This window comes from Pyrus communis, chromosome 10 (assembly GCF_041283825.1).
Source record: "Pyrus communis isolate YQ-2024b chromosome 10, ASM4128382v1, whole genome shotgun sequence".
NCBI lineage: Eukaryota > Viridiplantae > Streptophyta > Magnoliopsida > Rosales > Rosaceae > Pyrus > Pyrus communis.
In genome coordinates this window covers 32,858,595-32,870,954 of record NC_142574.1, presented here as the reverse complement: position 1 = coordinate 32,870,954, position 12,360 = coordinate 32,858,595, and the positions used below count along the sequence as shown (strand labels likewise).

The 12,360-nt window shown below is 38.9% G+C and overlaps 2 protein-coding genes across 8 annotated transcripts; both read left to right on the top strand.

Annotated features, from left to right (window-relative positions):
* The first annotated feature begins 775 nt into the window (after nt 1-775).
* LOC137729658 (F-box protein CPR1) lies at nt 776-4,941 on the top strand. Of its 6 annotated transcripts, none has more exons than XM_068468658.2 (3): nt 776-2,199; nt 2,387-2,463; nt 4,300-4,941. In XM_068468658.2, the coding sequence occupies exons 1-2, from the start codon at nt 1,010-1,012 to the stop codon at nt 2,424-2,426; spliced, it is 1,230 nt and encodes a 409-aa protein (XP_068324759.2). In that variant the 5' UTR covers nt 776-1,009; the 3' UTR covers nt 2,427-2,463; nt 4,300-4,941. The 6 variants fall into 6 exon arrangements, with proteins under 6 accessions (XP_068324759.2, XP_088534527.1, XP_068324757.2 ...); XM_088678401.1 differs by lacking the exon at nt 4,300-4,941 and adding an exon at nt 3,092-3,199 and having other exon boundaries at nt 787-2,199; XM_068468656.2 differs by lacking the exon at nt 4,300-4,941 and adding an exon at nt 2,605-3,030 and having other exon boundaries at nt 848-2,199.
* An 816-nt stretch (nt 4,942-5,757) lies between these two features.
* On the top strand, nt 5,758-11,180 carry LOC137729098 (E3 ubiquitin-protein ligase UPL5). 2 transcript variants are annotated; one of them, XM_068467925.2, is made up of 3 exons: nt 5,758-7,996; nt 8,737-9,329; nt 10,546-11,180. In XM_068467925.2, the coding sequence occupies exons 1-3, from the start codon at nt 6,088-6,090 to the stop codon at nt 10,807-10,809; spliced, it is 2,766 nt and encodes a 921-aa protein (XP_068324026.2). In that variant the 5' UTR covers nt 5,758-6,087; the 3' UTR covers nt 10,810-11,180. The 2 variants fall into 2 exon arrangements, with proteins under 2 accessions (XP_068324026.2, XP_088533346.1); XM_088677220.1 differs by having other exon boundaries at nt 5,809-7,996; nt 8,746-9,329.
* Nucleotides 11,181-12,360: the final 1,180 nt, after the last annotated feature.

Below are 12,360 nucleotides of genomic sequence, written 5' to 3'. Positions count from 1 at the left end.
TGACAAGATAAAGTATTTGATCACACAAACCTAAGACTAAGATGCGTTAAATAGTTTTTTTTTTTTTCCTTTTTCTTTTCAGTTAGTCTTATATGTCTAAATGATAATTTTTCATTTTTATTGCAAAACATTTGATTATGGACCTAAACAAATGAATTTTTCATTTTTTTATGCAAGCTATTGAAAAAACAGGATTCAAACTTGATATTTGGGTGAGAGAAAAGATACTCTTGTGAACTTTTGAACTTAAATGAGAAGATAAAAGAGAGATGATTTCGTCACTAATAAATGAAAAATCTTAGGTTTGATTTTTGCTAAAGACAAGTTTGAACAAATTTCTTTTTTATCGCTTATTCATTATGTGATTCCCCTTCGTGTAAATAATATCATTTGTCAAAAAAAAAAAAATATATTCGACGTCATTAAGTTAAGTCCCCCCCCCCACCCTCTCCAAAAAAAAAAAAAATATATATATATATATATATATATATATATATATATATATATAAGAGGTGGTAGATTTAAGGTAATTCTATAATAAGAAAATAAGAAAATCATAATAATTTAGTTCAAACTTCTCTTTGTTAATAAAATTTTTAATGTATTTGAAACGTAATTGATACGTTATATGTTATTATAAAAAATAAAAATAAAAAATCATCCGACTTGTACAATAGCAAATGATGTATGTGCCGTGTATCAATAAAAGATCTCTCTTCGACCACCATCGAAACTTTTAAAAATATTTTATTGAATTCGGTGGGAGAGAAAGAATAGGCTTCGAACGTGGTGCTCATTCGCGAGTTCCACGTTGACCTTTAAGCAGAAAAATCATCTTTTTCAGGACATCACGTGGCTCACGAGAAATCTTGTAAGGAACCTCGCGCTCTCATGACTCATCTCACATTTCTCCAAACCGCCACTTGAATTCCTTCCCCCAACTGCAAAGAACACTCTGAAAGAAAGTGAAAGTGAAAAAAACCCTAGACCCTGCAAGCAAATTCCAGAAATGAAGACTCCAAAATCCACCCTAGATACGACGCAGCTTCAAATCCAAGCATCCATGGCCATGGCCGAACTCCCGCCGGAGGTAATCGTCGACATACTCTCTCGTCTGCCCGTCGCCCGCCTCCTCCTCTTCCGGTCGATTGCAAAACCATGGCGGTCGCTCATCGACAGCTCATACTTCGTCCATCTCCACCTCACGCAATCGGCAGAGTCCAAATCGCATCTCAGTTTGATTCTCAGAAAGGAATCTGACCTCTACTGCATCAGTTTCGACTCCTTAAACGACGCCGTCGAGCTCAATCATCCACTCATGTGCTACAGCAATCGAATTCGCGTTTTGGGATCCTGCAACGGCCTTCTGTGCCTCTGTAACGTGGCGGAAGACATCGCTCTCTGGAACCCGTCGACGAAGAAGTACAGAATCTTGCCGTCTCTGCCATCGGATCGAAAGCGCGATTCGAACATGTGCTTATGTGGCGCGAGGGTATATGGTCTTGGATACGACGCTATTCAGGATGACTATAAATTGGTGAGGATTTCTCAGTTTATCGGATTGGATTACCTGTCGTTTCAGTCCGAGGTGAGGGTTTATAGCCTGAGAAGCAACGAGTGGAAGCGACTCGAAGACATGCCTTATGTACTCTGTTACACACGAAAAATGGGGATTCTTGTGAGCGGTTGTGTGCATTGGGTGGTGACTCGAAACCTCGAATTGGATCAATCAGCAACCGAATTGGTCATTGCATTTGACGTTGCGAATGAGACTTTTCGTGAGGTGCCTATGCCGCAGAACATGGACAGTAAGTGTCAGATTGATGTGGGATGCTTGGGAGGGTGTCTTTGCATTGTAGCTAAATATGAAGATAAGGATGTTGATGTGTGGACATTGAAGGATTATGGGGTTAAAGAGTCTTGGAGTAAATTGTTTACCGTTGCGCAGACTCGAAGAATCAAGAGCGTTAGGCCTTTGGTGTATTCAAAGAATGACCGCGAAGTTTTGTTCGAACAGGACCACGAATGTCTTGTTTGGTTTGACCTGAAAAGCCAGAGGGTTAAGCATGTCAAGGTTCGCGGCTTGCCAGATTTGTTTGAGGCTGTAGTTTGTATGGAAAGCCTTGTTTCGGTTCATCCTCGTAGACAAGACGATCGTAAGCAGCAGGAAGCAGCAGGGGACAAGAAGAATAAGAAGAGGTAAATGACATGCTTCTTCATATATAATTGCCCATTTGGTTGTATCTGCAAAAGTATCCATGTTGTGATTGTTTTGGGTATCAAAATTTCGATTAATTGATAATTTGCTGCAATATTGTTATATATGCTATTATGTGAGTCAGTATTCAGTGATTTGATTTGTTGAGTTGGTTCTTGTAATTGTCAGGGATGATTTTCTGGCCCAAGGCTTCAAATTGGTGCTGTAGGCAATCAGAACAAAAGACGAGGACATAGAGCAGAGAGGTAATTATCTGACTTATACTTGGTACTCTAGTTTAGATATAAAGTAGGAACCCTAGTTACTCGAGTAGGATCAACGCAGAATGCATGGATGTCTCATTCACCCACTTTTACTTTGGTCTTCGAAACAATTGTTTCTCTCAGGGCTGAATATGAAGTAGCCAGGTTGTGTACTTGAGCTGAGCACATCAGCGTGTGCCGAATGATTAGAGCATAGTTACCTTAGAATGCTTTCACTTCCATTATACGAACATACTCGAGTCAGGTTTGGTCTGATTGTTAACCATATCAGGTGCACATTTCTTCATCCACAGCTGCTAACCAAAAATAAGGATGTGCTTTCTCTATGATATCTTTTTCCATTTAAGAACTTGAACTTCTGGAAGATATTCTGAATTCGATAGCCACTCTACTGTCTGATACGGTCACTGCACTGTTGAATGTAATAGTCACTACGTTTTTCAAAGTAGTATTTTCTGTTTCTTCTAGTTCTGTATATATATTATATAAGAAATGACTATGTAAGAATTTTTAACCTTTGAAACCTACAGTTGTAGATTTTCATTTCAATTACTTGTATCACATTAGGATTTGACTTTTGTGTTTCACTTTGAAAACACGTACAGCACAGCTCACAAGTCATATCTTACTGGGTTCCTCAATGAAGGATCATGAGTGTTCTTTAGTGGATGGCCGATACGGTCACTATGCCGCATTGTTTGACAGCAATGCTAATCTCTAGATTATGACGGAAAGCACTTCTCATATACTCTGAAATTATTCACAGGCTCGGTTTCACATTTCGTCCCACCTTCGAAATAGTTTGGTGGAGGAAACGGCAACAGTCTAGATCTAGGGTGGGATTATCATTTGAGGTGGGCTTTGGTATTCTCCATAGAATTATAAGTAAGGTTCTAAAAAATGCTAGGCGCTAGTCGGGCGGCGGGCCAGCGCCTAGCGCCTAGGTGGCTAGGCGGCGGCTAGGCGGATTTAGGTAAATTTCTTGTATATCTTGTAAATAAATGCATATTGATACTTACAAAAAATTATACTTGTATGAAATCCATGGATAAGATAATAAAAGAATGATAAAATGCAAAAAGAGTATCCAACAAGTCCAAAATTTAAGAACACATTAAGCATATAAGTCATATAACCATAGTGAGAAGTATTGTAGGATGACACATGTACAACAAGTTCACAATTTAAAACAACATAAAATGGAAAATAGGAGGAAAATAAGGAAAATTAGTAATGTAAGATACTTATCTTTAGCATCCTGGAATTTAAGTTGATACACAACACACTTATTCTATAAAATTAACAAAATTTCAAGGTATAATTAGAACTTAGACTTTAAACAAATTTCAAAAAAAAAACCACCCAGCTGCCTAGCCCGCCTAGAGCCACCTTGATTTTTCCAGCTGTTTTGCACAAAATCGTCGCGGTTCCAAGGTGTCTAGGGCGTTTTTTAGAACACTGATTATAAGTGAAATTCTTGGGAAGTCATCCGTAGGGTGCTCTCACTATCAAGCGGGGGACCCCTGCAATTGGGGTGGGACTGTCATTTGGAGCTGGATCCACTTGATTGTTAGACATATCCTGCGGATGATGTAATCAGGCCGTTAGGCACACTCATTAAGATGTTCTACAGTATTAGATGATATTCATGATATTGTTTCTTCATACTTTGTATACCATATCTGTTTCTTGTGAGGGGCTGGTTAAAAAGCTTTTGTGTTGAAAATGCTCGTTGCTGAAATGGATTCAACTGATCAACGGCTCACAGTTCTTCACCGAAGTGCGCCACCAATGTTTCATTGTGGAACTTATCTGCAGGTGAAGAAGGTTTCGTTCACAACCTCACACTTTTGAGGTGCCAATCCGAGTTCTGTTTTTAGGGCTATGACCTTCACATTTGAATCACGGGGGAGTTTTTGATTGGAATGCTGCCGTCACCGGGACGTCATTCATTCCCACCCTTGAGATCTCATGAAATGGTATTCTTGGAGCAACATGTGGTCTATGTTTTACAGTGTTTTGTTAAGTGACTTTGATTGGAATCCTTGAGATGGTATTGTAAGAAACGCAAATTATATTATGTTCAAGGGTAGGTATTTAGCTGTTGGATATTGATCGTTGTATATTTGACCAACAATCTAACAGTCAAAAACCGCAGAGCATAGGTTACCCGAAGCATACTAGAAAATCTTTGTAAGAAAAAGCCTATGTTTATTCACTAGGAAGACTTGGTATAGAAAATGTGGTTGGGGAAAGAACGCGTGGAAATTAGAGGGCAGAAGTGCATTGAATGTACGCCGACTCGGCTAATAAGTGCTGAGTAGAAAAGGAAGCGGCGACTTTACACCGACATCATACCATCCAAATTCGTTTGTATTACTCTCAATTGTGATCGCAAGAAAAAGCAATTTGTTTCATCAGATATTTTTTTGGCCAGAATTTCATCAATACGTTTTAATACGCCTATTCACCATAGTTGCGGTACTATTTTCCTCAACTCTTAACATTTAAGCTGAGATCAAATGATTTAACAAACAATTTTAGTGAGAATTCTGATTCAGACTCCTCATCGATCGAATTTTTCTTTAGCCCAAGTCTTCGTCACTCAATTATAGACTAATAAGCACTCAAGAGGTTATAGCTTCAAGCCTGCAAGCTATGCACGCTCACTTGGCCATGGCCATGGCAAATCTAAAGTAAATTTTAACAAACAACTTAGTTCGAACTTAATACTTTTTTCAAACATTGGAAACAGAAGTATCACTTTTTTTTTTTTCTTTTTTTTTTATAGGACACCACCTTGCATATTTTCCACTTGTCCATGAGTCTATCATAAGTCAAAAACTGGTGACTGGCAAAATGACAAATTACCCAGTAATTAACTATTTCATTAAATTATTGGGTTGAAAAGTGTGGATCATAATCCTCTCCTGATCCTTGTATGGGGATCTTCATGACCAAGGAGTGTGGGCCGTTAAATGAAAATCCAACGGCTATAATTATTATAATTTTAAAGAGATCCTCCTGTTTGTAGCCATTAAATAAAAATTCAATGGTCTACACTTTTTGATCATGAGGATCCCCATACAAGCATCATGAGAGCATCCTGATCCGAAAAGTGTAAGCTAACAATATAAAACTAGTGGCATCAGAGCCGTTAATTATCAGTAACGCCCTTGGTACTAATCCTAGTAGAGACCAGAGAGTCGATAATAACAAGAGGGCATTTTTGTAATCCAAAGCAATTGAAACAAAAACATTAAATTAATCGAAAAATTATAAATAAATCCAATTATATAAATTAAAAATATATAATAGCGTAGGATTACAGTCTTTGTAGATGACGGCTGTGAATGTGAAGCCCAGACGTGAGAGAACGAGAGAGACAGACGACCCCTGCCCCCGATCGTTGGCTTCCCCCAACTTCGACCCTCGCCGGTAATTTTATTCTCCGTTTTAATTTAATTTAATTTATAGAATTTTGGTTTCCCGGGAGGACCGGCTGCGATTTCATGCACCCACGGCCACCGTGCGCGTGAATTTTCTCTCGAGAGGTAAAACCGTAAAGGGAAGGAACCGGCTGGCGGGGTGGGCCCCACCCTGTAAATGTCCATCACCGGGAGCCCCACCACCAGCAGCACCGTCGATTGCGCTGCCTACCAGCGCAGCGACACCACTGCCCTAACTGCCGTCCCCGCCGCGGTGGATCAGTTCCACCACCGATTGTCGTCCAAGCGCAAACTCGACGACTATGGCGGGCCCACCTTCTCCGACGAAGAGGACGACGCCCTTCTCTCTGACCTAGTCCACGTCAGGATGAGGAAGGACGAACCCAACGCCATCGATTCGTCGTCCAACGGCGTCGCCAACCTCCCTCACTCCTCCGCCAACAGCGACGCCCTCAATCCCCGTGTTCCCAATGCCCGATCGGCCTCTCACGGAGAGTCCGCTCACTCCGAGTCGACTCGGTCCCGTACCATGCTCCAATTCTTCATCAGAACCATGTCCGGTGGCAATAATCTGGTAATCCAGGCCTACGCTGACGACAAGGTGAAATCGCTACACCATCGCATACAGACGATCACTGGCATTCCGGTTTTTGAGCAAAGGCTTATATATAGAGGTAAACAGCTGCAGCCGGACCAGTCGCTCGCTGAGTGCGCAATCCAAAACGACGCCAGTTTGCAACTGGTCGGCCGCTTGCGGAGCACCGACCACCCTCAGGCCTGGCAACTCCTGGAGGACATAGTCTCCGCCGCATTTCGGATGTGCCGAGGTGAAGAACTTCACGAGCCGTCCAAATACATCAAGAGCAGGATGAGCCAGTACTTAACCATGGCTCAGAAGGAGATGACAGCAGGATATGGGGTTAGCCATATCCGGGTGTTCCTTCCGTCCTCTGCCCCCTTGGCGCTGCTGATGCTCTATGTTTCTCCCCTGCCAGCTAACAGAACAGTTGCTGAAAATTCAATCAAGTATTTCCTGAATTCGTACCCTACATTGTTGCCGAAACACTTGCATAATTACTGCGCGCCGATTGTGTTAGAGTTTTGTAAGTTTCTTAGGAGATTAGGGGAGGAGGACCCTCTGTACCTCCTGTGCCGAGGTTCACTTGGTTCCTTGTTAGAAAGTGATGGAAATTCGCAGGACTCGGAGCCAGTGGAGGGATTGATTGGTGGGTTGAAAGAGATTTCTCCATTTGTTAGGGAGCTGTCAAGTATTTTGTCTAGGGACTTGGTAGTGAGTATGGACCTTCCTGCGAGTGGCCGGCCGGTGTCGGATGATGTACGTGATTTTAGAGCGTTCTTGCTCCCTTTGCGCACTGCAGTTGCCAGTCAAGTGTGTTTCAAGAGTTCTAATCTTGCATCCTTGAAAGGGGGTACTTTTAGGCATCCACTATATGGAGAGGAGATTGAGCTTCTTCACGTTATATATGCTGATTTGCTGAAAAAAATGGATGAATGCCTTGGAAAAATGGAAGAGTCTTTGGCTGGGAAAGGAAAGGTGGAAGGTGATGTTGCTCATTCTGGATGGTCTCAGTATCTTGCTGTTTTAAAGGAACTGAGTGGAATTTCTATGCTTTATCAGAGCTGGGAAGAACAATTTAAGACGATTTTGAGGCTTAGAAGGGCTGCATTATGTGCTTTAGTTGTCAAGTATGCAATGCGAAGTGATGATCATCAGTGGCTTATTAAGCACAAAGATGTGCTAGATTTTGAGTCTCGGAGGCATTTGGCTATGATGATGTTCCCTGATGTTAAAGAAGACTATGAGGAGCTGCATGAGATGCTCATTGATAGGTCGCAAATATTGGCAGAATCGTTTGAGTACATAGGGCGTGCGGAACCTGAGTTACTTCATGGCGGTTTATTTATGGAATTCAAAAATGAGGAAGCTACAGGTCCAGGTGTACTGCGGGAGTGGTTCTTTTTGGTATGCCAGGCCATATTTAATCCGCAAAATGCACTTTTTGTTGCATGCCCAAACGACTGTAGAAGGTTCTATCCTAATCCAGGTGTGCTTCCTTCAGCCTTTAATGCATGGTGTTCTTGGACAACATTTACATTTTGTTTTTCATTTTGCGTGTCTTGATATATTAATTCCAGCCTGCGATGATAATTGGTTGACTAAATCCTATATAGCATTCATATATAGATAGGTGTTGAAATATGATTGGGTATTGACCAGAGATTTGAACTTTAAATTGCAGACAGACAGAACAGTGTTGGTTACTCGATAGATATGGTCAAGCACCAAATGTATAATGGAATATTTTAGTACATAATGATGCTCTATTCTTTTGTTGCTGTGTGTGATCACATGTGCATGCTTCACTTTGTTGGATCTCTCTAATTGATGCCGGCGAACATTAGATTTCCTTTACAGAATGTTCAGGTTTAGACTTTGACTAGTAGAAACATTGGACACCAGGGTAAGGTCAAATTCTTTAGTATATTGTGCCTAGATTTGTAGAAATGTTGAAATTACGAAACGACAAACAGAAAAGGATTGTCAGTGTATTAGTGTTGTTGTTGGTTGTTCTGTAGGCAGACAAAAGGAGGCCATAATTCTGCTAAAATTGTTAATCTCTAATCAATTGCATGAAGTTGTCACTTCTGTTAGCATTACTCACATTTCTGAAACATTTGTATCCTATCATATATCATGTAGCATTTTTCTTGCGTGAACTTTTTTTATATATGCTTGAAAGTTCCTACAAATTTTTAGTAAGTCACGGGTCTTTTATTTTTGCAGCATCTAAAGTTGATCCTCTGCACCTTGAGTATTTCACCTTTGCTGGCCGAGTGATTGCATTAGCTTTGATGCATAAAGTGCAGGTGGGCATAGTCTTTGATCGTGTGTTTTTCCAGCAACTGGCTGGAGATATATATTTATCTTTGGAAGACATAAGAGATGCAGATCCATTCTTGTATAATAGTTGCAAGAAGATACTAGAAATGGATGCCGAGTTTATTGATTCAGATGCTTTAGGGTTAACATTTGTTAGAGAAGTGGAGGAGTTAGGATTCCGTAAAACTGTGGAGCTTTGCCCTGCTGGGAAAAGCATTGTTGTGAACAGCAAGAACAGGGGGGAATACGTTAATCTTCTAATTCAGCATCGTTTTGTCACATCTATATCTGAACAGGTGTCCCACTTTGCGCAAGGTTTTGCTGATATACTTTGTGGCTCAAGGCTCCAGAGCATCTTTTTCCGAAGTTTAGAGCTAGAAGATCTTGATTGGATGCTTCACGGAAGTGAAAGTGCTATTAGTGTTGAAGACTGGAAGGCGCATACTGATTACAATGGCTATAAAGAGACCGATCCTCAAATACTCTGGTTCTGGAAGGTAAACTTGCTCGTTTCTGCTTTTATTAGCTCTTAATGTGCTTTGCTTGCCTTATATTTTGCTTCTTTCTCATGATGCAGGGCGGCAGTGATAAGCTGCTGTCCAGTGGGTAAAATAGGGCCAAATTGCACTAGGAGCAGATTCCAGTGATAACATAAAAAAGAGAGATAATGGCAATAAAATCAAAGATGGAGCAAAGATAACTAAGTTCTAGGGCAATAAACCCAAGAGAAACTCTTAAATCTGAATTCTGGAATTATAATTGATAAAAGTTTAGTAATAGCCTAGCCTAGCAACCCCTAATCCTTGTTCATTAAGCTATCCAAATCCAACTAGGACTTACCCAATTAATCCCTTTCGTATTAATACTGCTTAGTTTAGTACAATTATTATATTATTAGCATCAGATTTCAGATTCAGGATTCCACGGGATACCATACCGTTCTGGGTTTGGCTTTTTTAATTACTCCTGATCTGTGAAATATGAAATAGAGTAGAGTATTGAATCAACCAATAATTATTGAAAGTAGAAATTGGACTTGCGACTTGTTTCTTTTGGTCAAATATGTAATTATATTTTTGTTACATGTCTACTTTTCCTCAGCTGTCTAGTATTTTTCAATATAGCATATCAATTGACAAGCAACTTTATTCATAGAAAAGTCTTTGGTGAACTAGTTTGGCTTATCGCACACGGAAGCTATTGCATTACTTTTCAAATTAATGAAAGCACGCATTGTGATGGTTTTGAAATAATGGAGTGACAAATAAATTAGCGTTGCAATTGGGCTCACTAATTAGTTATTGAGCACTGGGTTTTTTTAGATATTAATAGTATCAGACACTCAAAATTTAATTTGTTTCAAATTTGATAAGGTTGAACAAAGTAAAACTGCAGATAGAACAGGGAGTGTAGTGTTGTATGCTCAGATGAAGTTGTAAGGTTTTCGTTAAATTTTCGAGTTAAGCGGTGTGTGGCCAGATTTGTATAAAGCTTTGTGGGAAGGTTCACAGTTTATGAGAAAGCACAACCCAAACCTACACACTCCACATCAGGGTTCAACATCTTTTTGCAGTTGTGATCGTTTTATATTATGATGTTAGTATAAACATGATCGAAAGACAAGGAAAGCAGCTAAAAGTTGCTTTGTATTGGTAGGCTATGAGCATAGAAGTACAATGTGGCTAAATTTTTTTTTCCTTGAAAATTATGCAGATTGTTGGGAAAATGTCTGCAGAGCAGAAAAAGGTTCTTCTCTTCTTTTGGACCTCGGTGAAGTATCTTCCAGTAGAGGGGTTCCGAGGTTTGGCTTCTCGGCTTTACATTTACAAGTCCTCAGAGGCTTGCAGTCGCCTGCCTTCGTCTCATACTTGCTTTTACCGGCTGTGTTTCCCGCCTTATCCATGGGAGGCAGAGATGAAAAGCCGCCTTGACATCATCACCCAAGAACATGTCGGCAGTAGCTTCGGCACATGGTAGTAATATATTAGTTGCATCTACATTTTGAGGTAAAATGGGGGGACTTGACTGCACATAAAAAAAAAAAAAAAAAGACTCGGAACTCAGATTGTACAGAGTATAGGATACTGTCGTCTTCGCTGTCGTCGTCTCTTGTCGTTTGACTAATGTTAGAAGAAGGTACTGTGGATGGTAGTGTTTTTGTTTGTTGAAGGTTTGCAGTGTCATTGCTATTTTGTCAAGTGTTTATATAGGGTGGTTATAGTATAAATAAATTTGGAAGCAAGAGTTTAGAAAATTTGTCTGCTTAACGGACGTTACTTTTCTTGACATGTTAAGTACAAACGGATCCTGCAATGATACATATGCAAATTCTATACAAATGATTTTCCCATCTTGTCCGGCCATCGCACATGCTATGACATATGTGCTTTTGGAGGATAATGTTCGAGATACTAAATACACGTTTTAAATTCGAAATGTACATGACCAGATGCATAATATACATATAGAAAGTAAGTACGAGATCATTCCCAAAAGGATTGTGCTAATCTAGATTCATATCTAGATTATGATTCTTAACAACTTAAACTAATTTATTCACAAAAGATATCAAATATGCACAGGATATAACGGATTAGATTGAAGACGGCATGAAAAGGGGAAACTTGATATAGGTCCAATTTTTTAAGCCAATAGTAGTAATAGTCCAATTTATTAAAATAAGTCCAATTCTTTAAATCTTATTATTTTATTATCAATAATTATCTCTTAAATGATAAGATTTATTATAAAAATCAAATTTCTTCCTAATTATCTCTTTGATTTTTTTTTTTTTTGTTCTTTCTTGTTCTTTATCCCTTTTTAAACCCCATTTATAGATTTTATCTTTTATTTTTATAATCAACCTATATCACAGGTTAATTATATTTATCTACCTATATGATAGATTCTTTTTTATAATCAAGTAAGATTCATATGTCTTGCTTGTAGATATATTATGTTTTTTTTTCTACCTTTTAGTTAAGTTTCATATCTTACTTATAGGTATGATATACATTCATATATTTGTTACTTGAGTTAGGGTAGAATGGTTTGCAGATAGATTTATGTCAATGTATTTTTTTATTTTTTTTATAAGATATTAATTATATTTTTTGGGGTTGAAAATTCATAATATTAGAAGATTTTAATTGATTTTTAATATTTTTAGAAAATATAAAATGAGCATCAAAAAAATAAATACATATAATTAGGTAATTGGAGTCACTCCTAAAAATCATTTATGTTTTTGGACCTGGATCTAAAAGCCCCTATAAACATATTTGGAATAAGATTTGAAGAAAATGCGGAGACGGATTAGGGTTTTAGAATCCACCACCAATTGCCTTTCTAGAGTAACGATATACACAATGCTATAAAACAGATTAAGATGCTCATGTTTGTCAACTTAAAGGCATTGTTTCTACTCGTTAGGTTATTGATTCCCCTCAGCAACAAATTAGACATGGTATATACTGTAACTCTTTTCATTCTCAAAGTATTTAGCATGATATCTACTAAGTTGCACTT